General features: G+C 61.4%; 2 protein-coding genes across 2 annotated transcripts in view; one reads left to right on the top strand and one right to left on the bottom strand.

Moving 5' to 3' along the window:
* Positions 1-1,522: 1,522 nt before the first annotated feature.
* On the top strand, positions 1,523-7,916 carry LOC135998780 (5-hydroxytryptamine receptor 3A-like). The gene is made up of 9 exons (XM_065651999.1): positions 1,523-1,615; positions 3,308-3,471; positions 3,650-3,694; positions 3,972-4,081; positions 4,597-4,766; positions 4,921-5,081; positions 5,339-5,549; positions 5,628-5,861; positions 6,029-7,916. The coding sequence occupies exons 1-9, from the start codon at positions 1,549-1,551 to the stop codon at positions 6,325-6,327; spliced, it is 1,461 nt and encodes a 486-aa protein (XP_065508071.1). The 5' UTR covers positions 1,523-1,548; the 3' UTR covers positions 6,328-7,916.
* An 844-nt stretch (positions 7,917-8,760) lies between these two features.
* Positions 8,761-12,079, bottom strand: part of ZBTB16 (zinc finger and BTB domain containing 16) — a 46,503-nt gene continuing 43,184 nt past the window's right edge. The window contains exons 6-7 of the mRNA XM_065651910.1: positions 11,643-11,810; positions 8,761-11,441 (exon numbers count right to left, since the gene is read on the bottom strand). Of these exons, the coding sequence (XP_065507982.1) occupies positions 11,212-11,441; positions 11,643-11,810 (398 nt within the window). The 3' untranslated portion in view covers positions 8,761-11,211. The remainder of the gene's footprint in view (positions 11,442-11,642; positions 11,811-12,079) is intronic.

A 12,079-nucleotide genomic window follows, 5' to 3' on the forward strand; every position in this document is an offset into this window, starting at 1 on the left:
AAAAATGGTTCTGGGAGCTAATGGGACACATGCGAGTGGGGACTGGCGGTCGCTGCCCACCGTGTCCCAGGCGCTGGGGGACACGGGGCTCCCCCCGGTCTGCGTCCCCGCACAGAGATGCTGCTGCTGCGGCAGAGCCCGGGCAGGACGCGGCGCTGAGCCCTGGGAAGCCCCGGACGCCGAGCGCTTCGATTCCCAGAAAAGCAATTACCGCGCAGCAGATTACAGGGCTAATAAAATCCCATTACGCCATTTCAGAAAGTAAATCTGATCCAGGCGCTGCCAATTGATATCAGCCGCCCCACAAAAAGTCCCGCAAGAGCCCCCTGTGTGCGCGCGTAACACAAGGCTATAATAGATCATGCTAATTAGATATCCGATAACAGGAGGGCTGATAGGAACTACATTAAAATCTCTTTAAGATGAAGAAGTAAAACCCAAGGGAGAAAATTCAGAGTTAATGATGCTGCAGCAGAGGCTCCGCTGGAGCGGTCCTGGCCCCGTCCTGCGCCGGGCATGCAGGGGGCCGGAGGAGGGGACAGAGCAGGGCACAGTCCCCAGCGCCGCGGCGGCGCTGCCCGTGATTCCCATTACCCAGATTCAATAAGGGGAAAGAGCTCCGAGCTGCCTGCGCTCCCCGGGAGGTGACTTGCCAGCCGCTAACGGAGCCAAGAAATCAAATTAGCCCCGGCTCTGCTCTCGCTCTCTGCCTGACACGGCTGCCGGCAGCCGAGGGGGAGTTCATCAGGGCCGCACTAATTCTTATCTCGTTTAAGTGACTCCACGCTGCCATCTGATGCGATTTGCTCTGCGCCGCCGCCGGCTCCGCTCTCTGCCCACCGCGGCCCCAGCACTTCCAGCAGCTTCGTGGGGGCACAGGCACCTGTAACACATATAAACACAGACATATGTATAGGAATACATAAGATTATAGGGACTGGGGGTTGGGAGGGGGCTCCCCAGCAGGCAGGGGGACATGTCCTTGCTCCAAGGCCATGATGCTGTGACCCGGAGGGAAGGATGCTGCGGCCTGAGCAGGGCATCAGCACATGGGCACATTTTTGCTCTCAGTCACATGGAACCAATCTTTGCTTGTGGCCTTGTTTGCCTAAAGGCGTTGAATATTGGGGGAAACTGAAGTTAGTAAGATGTGCTTTCATTTGTGGAAATCTGCATGCAAATGCAAATTGCTGCAATGAGGAGCTCCTGGCGCAGCCCTGGGGTTTCAGCATCCACACCCCCACCGTGCCCCACATCCTGCTGCCCACGGGCACGATGCTCACACCCCCAAACCCACTTTTTCAGGGCCAGGCGCCTGCCCAGGGGACAAGGAGCCCCAGGGGAGCCGGCGGGGCGGGGGGCGGCTGGGTGGCTTCATCTCACATCCTCCCAGCCTGAAACTTGATGCAGCGGGAGAGCTTGATTGCGAGATTAATTGGGCGTTCTCAAAAAGCTGCCGGCGGGGGGAAGGCGAGCCAGGAGAGCCGCCTGCCTCCCCGCTCAGCCTCAGTCCTGCACGGAGCAGAGGTGCAGAGCAGCAGCCGCGCCATGGTCCCCACCGCGCTCGGGGCGCTACTGGCCCTGCTGCCGCTGGCCGCGCCACTGCAGAGCCCAGGTAAGGCGGGGGCAGCGGGTAGGGCTGGGGGGCCGGGGCACAGTGCCGAAGAGGATGGAGCATCCTTCCCAAAGCCCGGGCAGTGCTGCATGGCACAGTGTGCTTTTTAGAGACCTGAATGCTGCTGAAAATGAACGTACCTGGGAGAAGCGCAGGTGTGGGAAATCTCTTCTGCAGGAGCCCAAAGGGACTGGGGGCTCATCACTACGGGGCTTTGGGTGCACTGGAAATGTGCAGAGTCTGAGCCCTGGGGAAAGGAGAGAGATAAACAGGGTGATCTCCTGCCTGCACCCCTCTGGAAGCTGCTGTCGAGCCCTGCGCTCATAAAGAGATTTGTCCAGTATAATGTTCCACCCCTCATAATGCAGAGCTGGGTTTTGGGGACGACAGTGCGTGGAAGCGATGCTGTGCCTATGGTTTGTCATCACGGCTCTGCGCAGCCAGCTGCCAAAATATTCACTGTTATCAGCGTGACTTTTCCTTGCTTAACCTTCCTGAGAAGTAGTGAATAGCAATTGTGCTGTTCTGCAGCACCGCAGCTGAAAGCTTCGACAGGTTTGTGAGTTTGAGCCAGATTCGCCTCCCATCAGATCCCCCTCTCACCGGGGCGTCAGGCCTGGCTCCCGCGGTCAGCGCGGCAGAGCTGGCAGCAGAGGAGCAATGAGGCTCCTGCACCAACAATGCCGGCGGTGATGGGGTGGGAAGGTGGGAGCAGACACACCCCACGTGCCAGGGCTGTGCCGAGCGGCACCAGGTGAATTGCTGGCACGGGTTTGGTGACAGGTAGACGGGCACAGTGTCCGCGGCAGCCACGGGGGCAAACCCAGCCTGGTCCTTCCTCTGCAAAGCCAGAGCTTCTTCACCCGGAGCTGGGTGGCGCAGATGGAGGAGGAGGAGAGAGTGCGAGGACAAGCGCAGGCACGAGCAGCTGCCACCAGCTGCCTCAGAAAAGGCCACTTGGCCCCCGTGCGGTGACAGCAGCCCCTGATTGCTGCCTCGTGCCCCTCCTCGCCGCCCCTGTTGGTGACAGCTGTGTGCCCAGCCAGGTCCCTGGCATTACCGATCACGTGCAGCCTTGCAGGGGCTCAGACTGCTGGTTTTGGTACTTCTTTTAGCTTGAAAGACAGATTAAAGTTCCCTTCCCAGCAGCTTTTCCCAAGATCTGGCAGATCTATTCCAATTAGTCCCTTTCGTTAGGTGGGGATGGCCAGGGGTGCTGCAGAGCGCAGCCACAAGCGCGGCTCTAGCTATCCCGGCTCGGCTGTGGCATTGCCGATCCCTTGTGACAAGGACACGGGTGCCACGAGCAATTTGCTCGGTGATTAATGCTGCCAGCTTCAGCCCAGGGATTGTTTCCACAGGAAGCAATACCAAGATACCTAATAAATGAATGTAGCATCCTGGTTCGTCTGTAACCTTCAGCACTGCACAGCAAAGAGGAAATTCCCCTGGAAGGAGTGAGGGGGAGGACACTTATCTGGGGGCAGCGAGTCCCTCATGGTCCCCACTGCCACTGTCCTGCATCCATCCAGAGAGCGGCCGCAGCAGCACTGCCCTCCAAGGCTGGGCAGGTCACAGCACCGACCACCTGCGCAGCAGGAGATAATAATAAAGCGTTAGGTGGTGGTTCTGGCAGGCGGGCTTGTTTCCCACCCCATCCCTCCATCCACCCATCCCTCTCTCTGCCGGCAGGTGCCCGCCAGGGGGGCTGGACACCAGAGCCCGCCCAGACCGCCCTGCACCGCCTGTCCCACTACCTGCTGGCCCGCTACCAGAAGGGGACCCGGCCCGTGCGGGACTGGCGAACGACCACCAACGTGGCCATCGACCTCATGGTCTACGCCATCCTGGGTGTGGTGAGTCCCCCCCTACCCTCCTGCATGGGGCAGAGGCAGCTTCCACGTGTCCAGAGCGAGGGGAGCGGTACCTGGTGTGCAGCGTCCTCCCAGCACGCAGCATCCTCTCGGCATGCTCTGCCCATCTTCCCAGTGCCAATACCCCCCACACCAATGCCGTGTCCTCCTCTTCCTGCAGGATGAGAAGAACCAGGTGCTGACCACCTACATCTGGTACAGGCAGGTGAGAAGATGAGACCCTATGCTTGCCGGGGCTGTGCACCCCTGGAAACACAGGTTTTCCCATGGGAGAGGCGCACAGCGACGTCAAACCCACCCAGGGGATGACAAGACTTCTGTAGGGCATGAACCTCGAGGTCTGTGCTTCACAGCGTTGGGTGCTGCGATAGTCCCATGGGTGACACTGAAGAGGGTGTCCCAGGGCAGGGTGCTGGCGTGGGGTCTGGGTGCCGGTGGGCAGCAGGGACCTCCCCCGCCAAGCCACTGTCCCTTGTCCCCAGCACTGGACAGACGAGTTCCTGAGGTGGGACCCGGCACGATTCGACAACCTGACGCAGATTTCCCTCCCTGCAGAGAGCATCTGGGTGCCCGACATCCTCATCAACGAGTTGTGAGTGCCATGGACCCCCCGCCGCCCCCGGGTGTGCGCTGCCCCACGCTTTGTATTCCCGGCACAGCGCTGGCAGTGTCCCTGCGCTGGGCGAGCCGCAGATGGGGACGGCTTGGCACTTGGGTCGTTTCCAGCGCTGGCTCACCGCAACCAGCGGTAATTACCCGCTCTGTGCCGGGGGTGGGATGCAGCTCTCGGGAGAAAGGCTTTGTGCAGGCAGCACAATGCCAGGGCAGCTGTGGAGCTGTTGGCCCTTCCCATGGAGCCAGCCGGTGTCCTCTCTGTGTGTGGGGGTTTCAGTGTCCCCACTGGCTCCTGAGAGCCCTGGGGCAAGGACACAAACGCTCCTCGGGCTGAGAGGGGCAGCAGAGGCGATACCCTACACAGGTGCTGCCAAACAGCAGCTCGGGGCAGGGAGAAGCCCCCGGCTCCTGGGCAGCTCCCATCCGAAGGTGGCTCAGCAGGAGGTGCCCAAGGTGCTCCCCAGCCCACATCTCTGTCCCTCGTGTCCCCAGCGTGGACGTCGGCAAGTCTCCCCCCGTCCCCTATGTCTACGTTGGCCACCACGGGGAGGTGCAGAACCTCAAGCCCATCCAGGTGGTGACTGCCTGCAGCCTGGACATCTACAACTTTCCCTTCGACGTGCAGAACTGCTCGCTCACCTTCACCAGCTGGCTGCACCACAGTGAGTGCTCGGGGGCTGTGCCGGGCGGCAGCTCCGTGCAGGAGGCACCGGCCCCTCTAGATGGCCCCAGCGGACCGGGGATGCGGGCGGGAGGGCGGCAGCGGCCGCCGCTCGGGCCGGGCCCCCCCGGTTCTCACATCTCCTCACCCCCCAGTCCGCGACCTCAACCTCTCGCTGTGGCGGCAGCCGGAGCTGGTCAAGTTCGACCAGAGCATCTTCATGAACCAGGGCGAGTGGGAGCTGCTCTACGTGCTCAGCCACTTCCAGGAGTTCAGCGTCAAGAGCAGCGACAGCTACGCTGAGATGAAATTCTATGTAAGGCTCCTTGGCCGCGGTGTTTCTTGGGGATGAGGTGCCGGGGAAGGGCCTGGCCCTGGCTCCTGTTGCTTGGTCACCCAGCTGCTCTGTGCCCCAGTGCTGCTGCCTGTGGGCAGGAGGCTCCTGCTGCTCAGCCCTTCCTCTGGCTCACCTCGGGGCACTCCACGATCCTCGCCTCCTGGGCAGAGAGCTGCTCTAGCTCAAGCCATCATTTCCATCCTTCACGGAGCCTTTCGTGTCTCTCTGTCCTGCAGGTGGTCATCCGCAGACGGCCTCTTTTCTACACCGTCAGCCTGCTGCTCCCCAGCATCTTCCTGATGGTGATGGACATCGTGGGCTTCTACCTGCCTCCCAACAGTGGCGAGAGGGTCTCTTTCAAGATCACCCTCCTGCTAGGCTACTCGGTTTTCCTCATCATCGTGTCTGACACACTGCCAGCTACTGCCGTAGGCACCCCGTTGATAGGTACAGCGGCACAACCTGCCAAGCCAACTGCTTGGGCATGAGCCTTTACAGTCACTCACCTCTCTGATGGCTCCACAGGCATCTACTTTGTGGTGTGCATGGCGCTGCTGGTCATCAGCCTGACAGAGACCATCCTGATCGTGCGCCTGGTGCACAAGCAAGACCTGCAGCCCCACGTCCCCCAGTGGGTCAAGCGCCTGCTGCTGGAACGAGCCACCGTCCTGCTCTGCATTGGGGACAGGAAGAAATTCAGCCAAAGCAGGACCCAGAGCTCAGACTTGTCCGGGCAGGTGGAGAACAATGACAGCACAGGTAAGGGCTGCACAGAGGGGGCCCACAGGAGCTGAGGGTGACTGGGTCCTATGTAGCTGTCTATGTGCCCCCTGTTTGCGTGGTGATCCAGATGCCCAGCTCACCCACAGAAACCCCACTTCCCTGTCTCAAGAGATTTTTCGCACTTGCCTCTCTTGGTCCCGCAGCCAAGCTGAACCACTACAGTGGTGAGGACCCCCGGGAGTGCGAGGCGGCGGGGGGCACGATGCCTGCGCCAGCCTTTGCCGAGCAGACGGAGAGCTCCCCGCTGGCGCAGGGCATCCTGCGCGAGGTCGCCGCCATCCGCCGCTTCCTGGAGAAGCGCGAGGAGTTCCGCGACGTGGCCCGCGACTGGCTGCAAGTGGGCTATGTCTTGGATGTCCTGCTCTTCCGAGCCTACCTAGTGGCCGTGCTGGCCTACAGCGTCACACTGGGCACCCTCTGGTCGGTCTGGCGGGACGCCTGAGTGGCACCCTCCCTTGGGGATGGGCGAGGGGGGACCTTGGCTGCTGCCCCTCAGCCATGGGACCCACCTGCCGCTGCATCCACCACCTTCCCAGCCGCACCGAGGAGAATGCACCAAACACCCGGACCCTGCCCGCGCCTCGCACCGGGCAGGACCCGGCGTGCACCGGCGCCCCCCGCCCGGCGCACCGGCGGCCGCCGCTTCAGCACCGCGGACAGCGGCCCCGGCGCCCGGGGGTCCCCGCCGCACCGGGGGGTCCCTGCCATCCCCGGGGGTCCCCGCTGCCCACCCGGGGGTCCCTGCTCAACCGGTGAGTCCTCGCTATCCCCGGGGGTCCCCGCTGCCCAGTGCCAGCCAACAGCAAATGAGCCAGGACTGGCTCGGTGGGCAGGCGGTGCCGGAAGACCCATGGGGTCACCAAGTGCCACCGCAGCTGCGGTTGAACACCCCGGTCCTCCCTGCCAGGGACATGAGGCTGCGAGGAGACCAGGGGACCTCTGGCTGCCCCAACAGCTGAGGGTCGAGCCCAAACTGCAGGGCCCGCTCCTGTTTCAGACTCGGGGGGTGTGGGGGCTGTGACGAGAAACACCAACAGTACTTTTGGGGTGCTGCCCAGTCCCGCTGTGCGCGCCCAACACCCTGCGAAGGTTCCACTCGCTCATCACGTACCTGAGCAACCAGGGTGGGTACCGTCCTCGAAAGGCTGGAGATGCCAGGAGGGACTGTCCTGTGCTCCAGGAGCATCTCTGGTGCTGTTGGGCTGCGGGCAGTGGGGGACAGGTGGGGTGACAGTGCTCAGCTCTCCTGCGTCTGCCCCCAAGCCCACTAGCCTCAGACCAAGGGCCCCGCTTAGTGTCCCAGAGCCGTCACCTGCTGGAAAACTCCCCACTGAATGACAGGGGGTTGGGGACGGGTGCAGGGGGCTCCTGCCAGCGCCGGCCTGTGCTAGTGCGCTGATGGTCGGTAAGTGGCTGCCTATTGATGAGGTGTCCAGTTAAAGAGTTCGCGAGACACTAAATCAGCCCATTGATCCTGCTGAGATCGATGGTGCTACAGACCTGATCGCTGCAGCGGGCAATTAACACCCTCTGGAATGAGCCGCCTTCATGTAACATCAAACGCTCCAACAGACAAATCCAATGGGCCCATTGACCCGGGTGCACGGTGCCGCCTGGCCCACGCGCTCGCTGCGGGGACAGGGCAGCGAGACCCCTGTGCCAGCATTGCTGTCCCTCTCCTGCCGCGGGGACCCCGCTGCCATTCAGGGACCCACCGCGGGATGCTCACCTGTGCTGCCACATCCCTGGGACCATGCAGGCACTTGTCCTCCATCCTTCCCTGCGCTAGGACGCCATCCCACACCCAACCCCGCACCCTCGCGTGGCTCCACGGTCCTTTCCCCTGGACGAGGAAGCCGCCCGCACCAGAAGGAGGATCCAGGGTCTCCCTTTGCCCTCTTGCTGCTTTGGGAAGCGCCGCATGCGGGGAAAAGTTCCAGGCATCTCTCCGAAAGGAGCCTGGATTTTCCTCTTTAAGAAAAAAAAAAAAATCAATAAATCTGAATCTAATCTACTAATAAAGGTTTAATGAGGACATAATGTTGATGGAACAGAACATTGTTGCAGCATAATCGCTCCCAGCTGCTGCGCGAGTGTGCAGACAAAGGCCTGGTCCTAGCCCAGTTTCCCTGGGATGGTGACAACGCTTTGTGCCCAGCCCAGCACTGGAGAAGGGGTTTGTGTGTCCCCCCCAGCCCAGGGTGCTGTGGCAGGACCTCTGCCCCCTCACCCCAGACCAAAGTTCTCCCCGCTCGCCCAGAGCCCCCGGCGCAGGCCATCCCTGCCAAAACCAAAGTGACGCTTTGCATCCAACCTTGACGTAATTAACGTCTCAGCTCACCGTAACGCTCGGCTGGGTGGGGGGCAGCACCCTGGGCACAGCTGGTGCCACCGCAGCACCCAGCCGGCCCCGCCGCGCGTGGCCACGGCACCAAGGGAGCGCAGGCGCTGCTGCTAATGTAGTCAGTAAATAAATAAAGGAGGGCTTAAGCTTAGTGTACAGCAATCAGCCGAGAACTACGGGATAATTAACGCGGCGGGGGGCCCGCCGGCTCTGCAGGCAGGTTTAAATGAGCGAGTTCACTTCCATTGAGGCGAAGTCGTGGCGCTCCCCGGGGAGCCGCGCAGGCAGCGCCGCGGGACGGGATGGAGCATCGGGCCGGGATGCGGGATCGCACCCCATCGTGGGGACAGCGGCGTCCCCAGGGCTCCCCCCACCCACTGGAGCTGGGTCAGGGATGGGACCGCCCAGTGCAGCCCCAGGGTGCCGCATGGCACCCCCAAACTCACCGCCGGGCATCCCCCCGCGCCGCTGGGCTGCATCCTTCCTCCTCCTCCTCCTCCTCCCGGCAGGCACAGCAACAGGAGACGGCAGGCCGAGACAACGGAATTAACTTTATTGGTTGTATTTTTGTTTGCTAACTGCAGATTCAAGGTATACAACTGAACATTGCTATTTTCCTTATGAGACTTATAAATAAAAATACAAAAAATGTTCACTACAAAAAAATCTACCGTTAGTAGGATGTAAAAAATACTCTCTTTGCTATAGAAGGCACGAACTTCACTTAGTGACACATGGAGAGAAAAAAACCTGCAGCAGTATATTCTTCTTTTCTTTTTTTTTGTCTTTTTCTTTTTTTTTTCCTCTGTCAGAAACACTGAAGTCTTACAAAGAAATGCATCTGAATCTACACAGGACGAAGGCAGATGCGGAGAGCTGCAACTAGGAGACACCACAACTGTCGGGGTTTTTTTTTTTTTTGTCTTTTTCTTTTATTTTTCAGGAAACTTTTAGCTAACGGCATCTGTGGCTATAGGACAGAGAGGACTCGCAAGCAGAACCGCAAGGGAGCGAACGGCGAGGGGGGAAGTCGTACAAAAAATAGGAGCCGATAGATACTCTGAGAAAACCGAGGGGGAACGGGGCACCTTCTGCGCTCGGAGGTGCTGAGGTAGACGGAACGAGGACAGCGACGGACCCGAACCACGAGCGGCAACACAGAGCGGGGACGGCAGCAACACAAGCTGGGGGAGCCCGGGGCCGCGGGGGCCGCGGGCGCTTGGTCCTCACGGCTACGACACACAGACACATCCCTACACGTGGGGCTGGGGGCGGCGGGGGCTGCGCCGCGGCAAACGGCAGCGCCCCATGCCCGCCCCAGCGCCGGTGGCACCGGGGGGACACAGCGGGACGGGAGGGGATGTTAAAGCAAAAACAGCCACATGAGCTCGGCCACGCGCCACGTGCGTGCCAGAAATTGCAGCAACTTTCCATGTGAAAGAACCGTTCTTTTTTTTTTTTTTCCAAATATATTTTTCCTTTTTTTTTTTTCTTTTTTTTTTTTTTTTTTCTTTTTTTTCCTTAGGCACAACAATTAAACAAGCCGTTCTCCACAGTCACATCCCGGATTGTACGCCAGTGGCATCCCCCCCCGCGCGGAGCAGCGAAGGTCTCGGCAGGAGCACACGCACCCGCGGGCCGGACCGGGGCGCAGGGTACAAGGATGAGGATGCTGTGCCCACATCCCTGCTCAGCACCAGGACAGGGGGACGGGCACCCCGAGGGGCTCCACATCCCTGCAAACCGCACCCAGGCACTGTCCCACTGCCCTGGGCTCTCTTCCCCCCTTTTTCACCCAAACGCAGCAAAACGACCAAAAAAAAAAAAAAAGCCGCAGCCACAAGCGCGGCGTGGGACGGGAAGCACAGAGCCAAGGAGAAACACAACAAAAACCAACACAAGAGGTAGCTCAGAACCAACACCCCCGGCCCCACCGGGCCGGGCAAAAAATACCAGTTTTGGTACGGATAATGCACAGCGGGGGCCAGCGGGGAGGGCACCACCGCACCCCACCAGCGCCGGGCACGCCCGGCCACGCCACCCCCAACCCCCAAATCAATAAAAGCTCATGAGGTCACAAAAAAACGAGGTAATTTCAAGTAAAATGTGCTAAATGCGGAAATATTCCAAAAGATAGTTTAAAAAAAAAAAAAAAAAGAACGAAGAGCAAATAAAAAGCGGCGAGCGAAGCTGCCGGCCACTGGGCCCCTCGCTGGCGGCTCCTGGGCAAAACACCAAACCCAGCGCCCCAAAGGAGCGGAAAAAGGGCAGAAAAAGGGCATCCCCCCGCTTGAGCGATGCTGCACACCCACAGCCCCCACACTGGCAGGCACTGCCCGCGCATCACCAAACCAGCCGCGTCCCCCTGGCAGGGTGCAAAATGCATAGAGAGGGATTTGGTTGGGGAAGGGGCAGCTCCGGGGGCCCCTTGTGCGCGCCCTGACCCAGCAGCACTGCGGGTCCCTCCCCAAGCCCCCTCCGCCTGCACCCTCAGGATGCTCTCACCAAAGCACTTACAGCCAATGCCGGAGCCGTCTCACCCACGACACCGCAGCTCAGACAGCGGGAACCCCAGAAACGGGGGCTGAGCCCCTCGGGGAGCTGAGCCCCCCGCCTGGGCTTGGGTCCATCCGCGGCGGGGGACACCAGGAACTAAAGCCTTCCCGACGCACCAGCCACACGCGCGCGCTTTGGGGGAAACGCCTTGCTCCCACGTGGTGCTCCCGGCAGCGCCGGCGCCCGGTGCTGGTGGTGGAGGAGCAGATCGGGGAGCGAATTCCCTGGGGGTGCGAGGGGCGAGAGTCGCCCCGCAGCGAGGGAACACGGACAGCAGCGCAGAGCAGCCGGGGAGGGGAGCGGACAGGCTGGGGAAGGGGCCAGCATGTCCCCCTTCCAGCGAGAAGCAACGAATGGGAACCGAAAAGAGAGGCGGGTGCGGCGGTGGTTTTCTGCCCAGTTCCCCGGCGCTCGGCCCCGCCGGCCTCAGACATAGCAGAGGTAGAGATAGGTCTTCTCTATCCGCCAGTCGGTGGGGATCTCCTCCGGCTTGTGGCCCTTCATGTGCTTCTGCATGGCCGAGAGGCTGGGGCAGTACTCCAGGCAGATGGTGCACTGGTACGGGGACGCGCCGTTGTGCGTCCGCAGGTGCTTGATCATGGCCGAGTAGTCCCGGGAGCGCTGGTGGCACAGCTTGCACTCGAAGGGCTTCTCGCCTGTGGAGACGGGGCTGGAATTAACTGCCTGGCATCAACACTGCTGCAGCGGGCGCAGCCGATAACCCAGTAACGAACAACAGAACCCATCGGGCTATTGATCCCCTATTTACAGGAGCGATGCGCCGATGAATCGTTATCCCCGGCTGCCCTGTTCCCCACCGCCGGCATCGCCGGCCCCTCCGCAGCCCCGGCACCCACCTGTGTGCACCCGGTAGTGGGTCTCCAGCTGGTGCTTGAGGCTGAACTTCTTGCCGCAGCCGTTGCACTCGTAGGGCTTCTCGCCGGTGTGGATGCGCTTGTGGCCCTTCAGCGTGCTCTCGTCGCGGAAGCAGCTGCCGCAGAACTCGCACTCATAGGGGTGGTCGCCTGCCGGCACACGCGGGTGTCAGAGCTGCCGCACCGCGTCCCCCAGCCCGGATTTATCCCCCACCCCGGAGACGGGGCATCCCGGCCCCCCAGCACAACACGCCGGTCCCCACGCCCCCGGGATGCTCATGTCCGCGGCAGGGCAGGGACCAAGGGCACCGCCACCCTCCCAGCCCCCACCACCGATTCCCAGGGTTATTGCCGGCATCGCCAGTGCAGACCCGGCCCCGGGCACCTCCCGCGCTCCAGACCGGGCGGCTGATAAATGA

The sequence above is a fragment of the Caloenas nicobarica genome, chromosome 26 (assembly GCF_036013445.1).
Source record: "Caloenas nicobarica isolate bCalNic1 chromosome 26, bCalNic1.hap1, whole genome shotgun sequence".
Taxonomy (NCBI): Eukaryota; Metazoa; Chordata; class Aves; order Columbiformes; family Columbidae; genus Caloenas; species Caloenas nicobarica.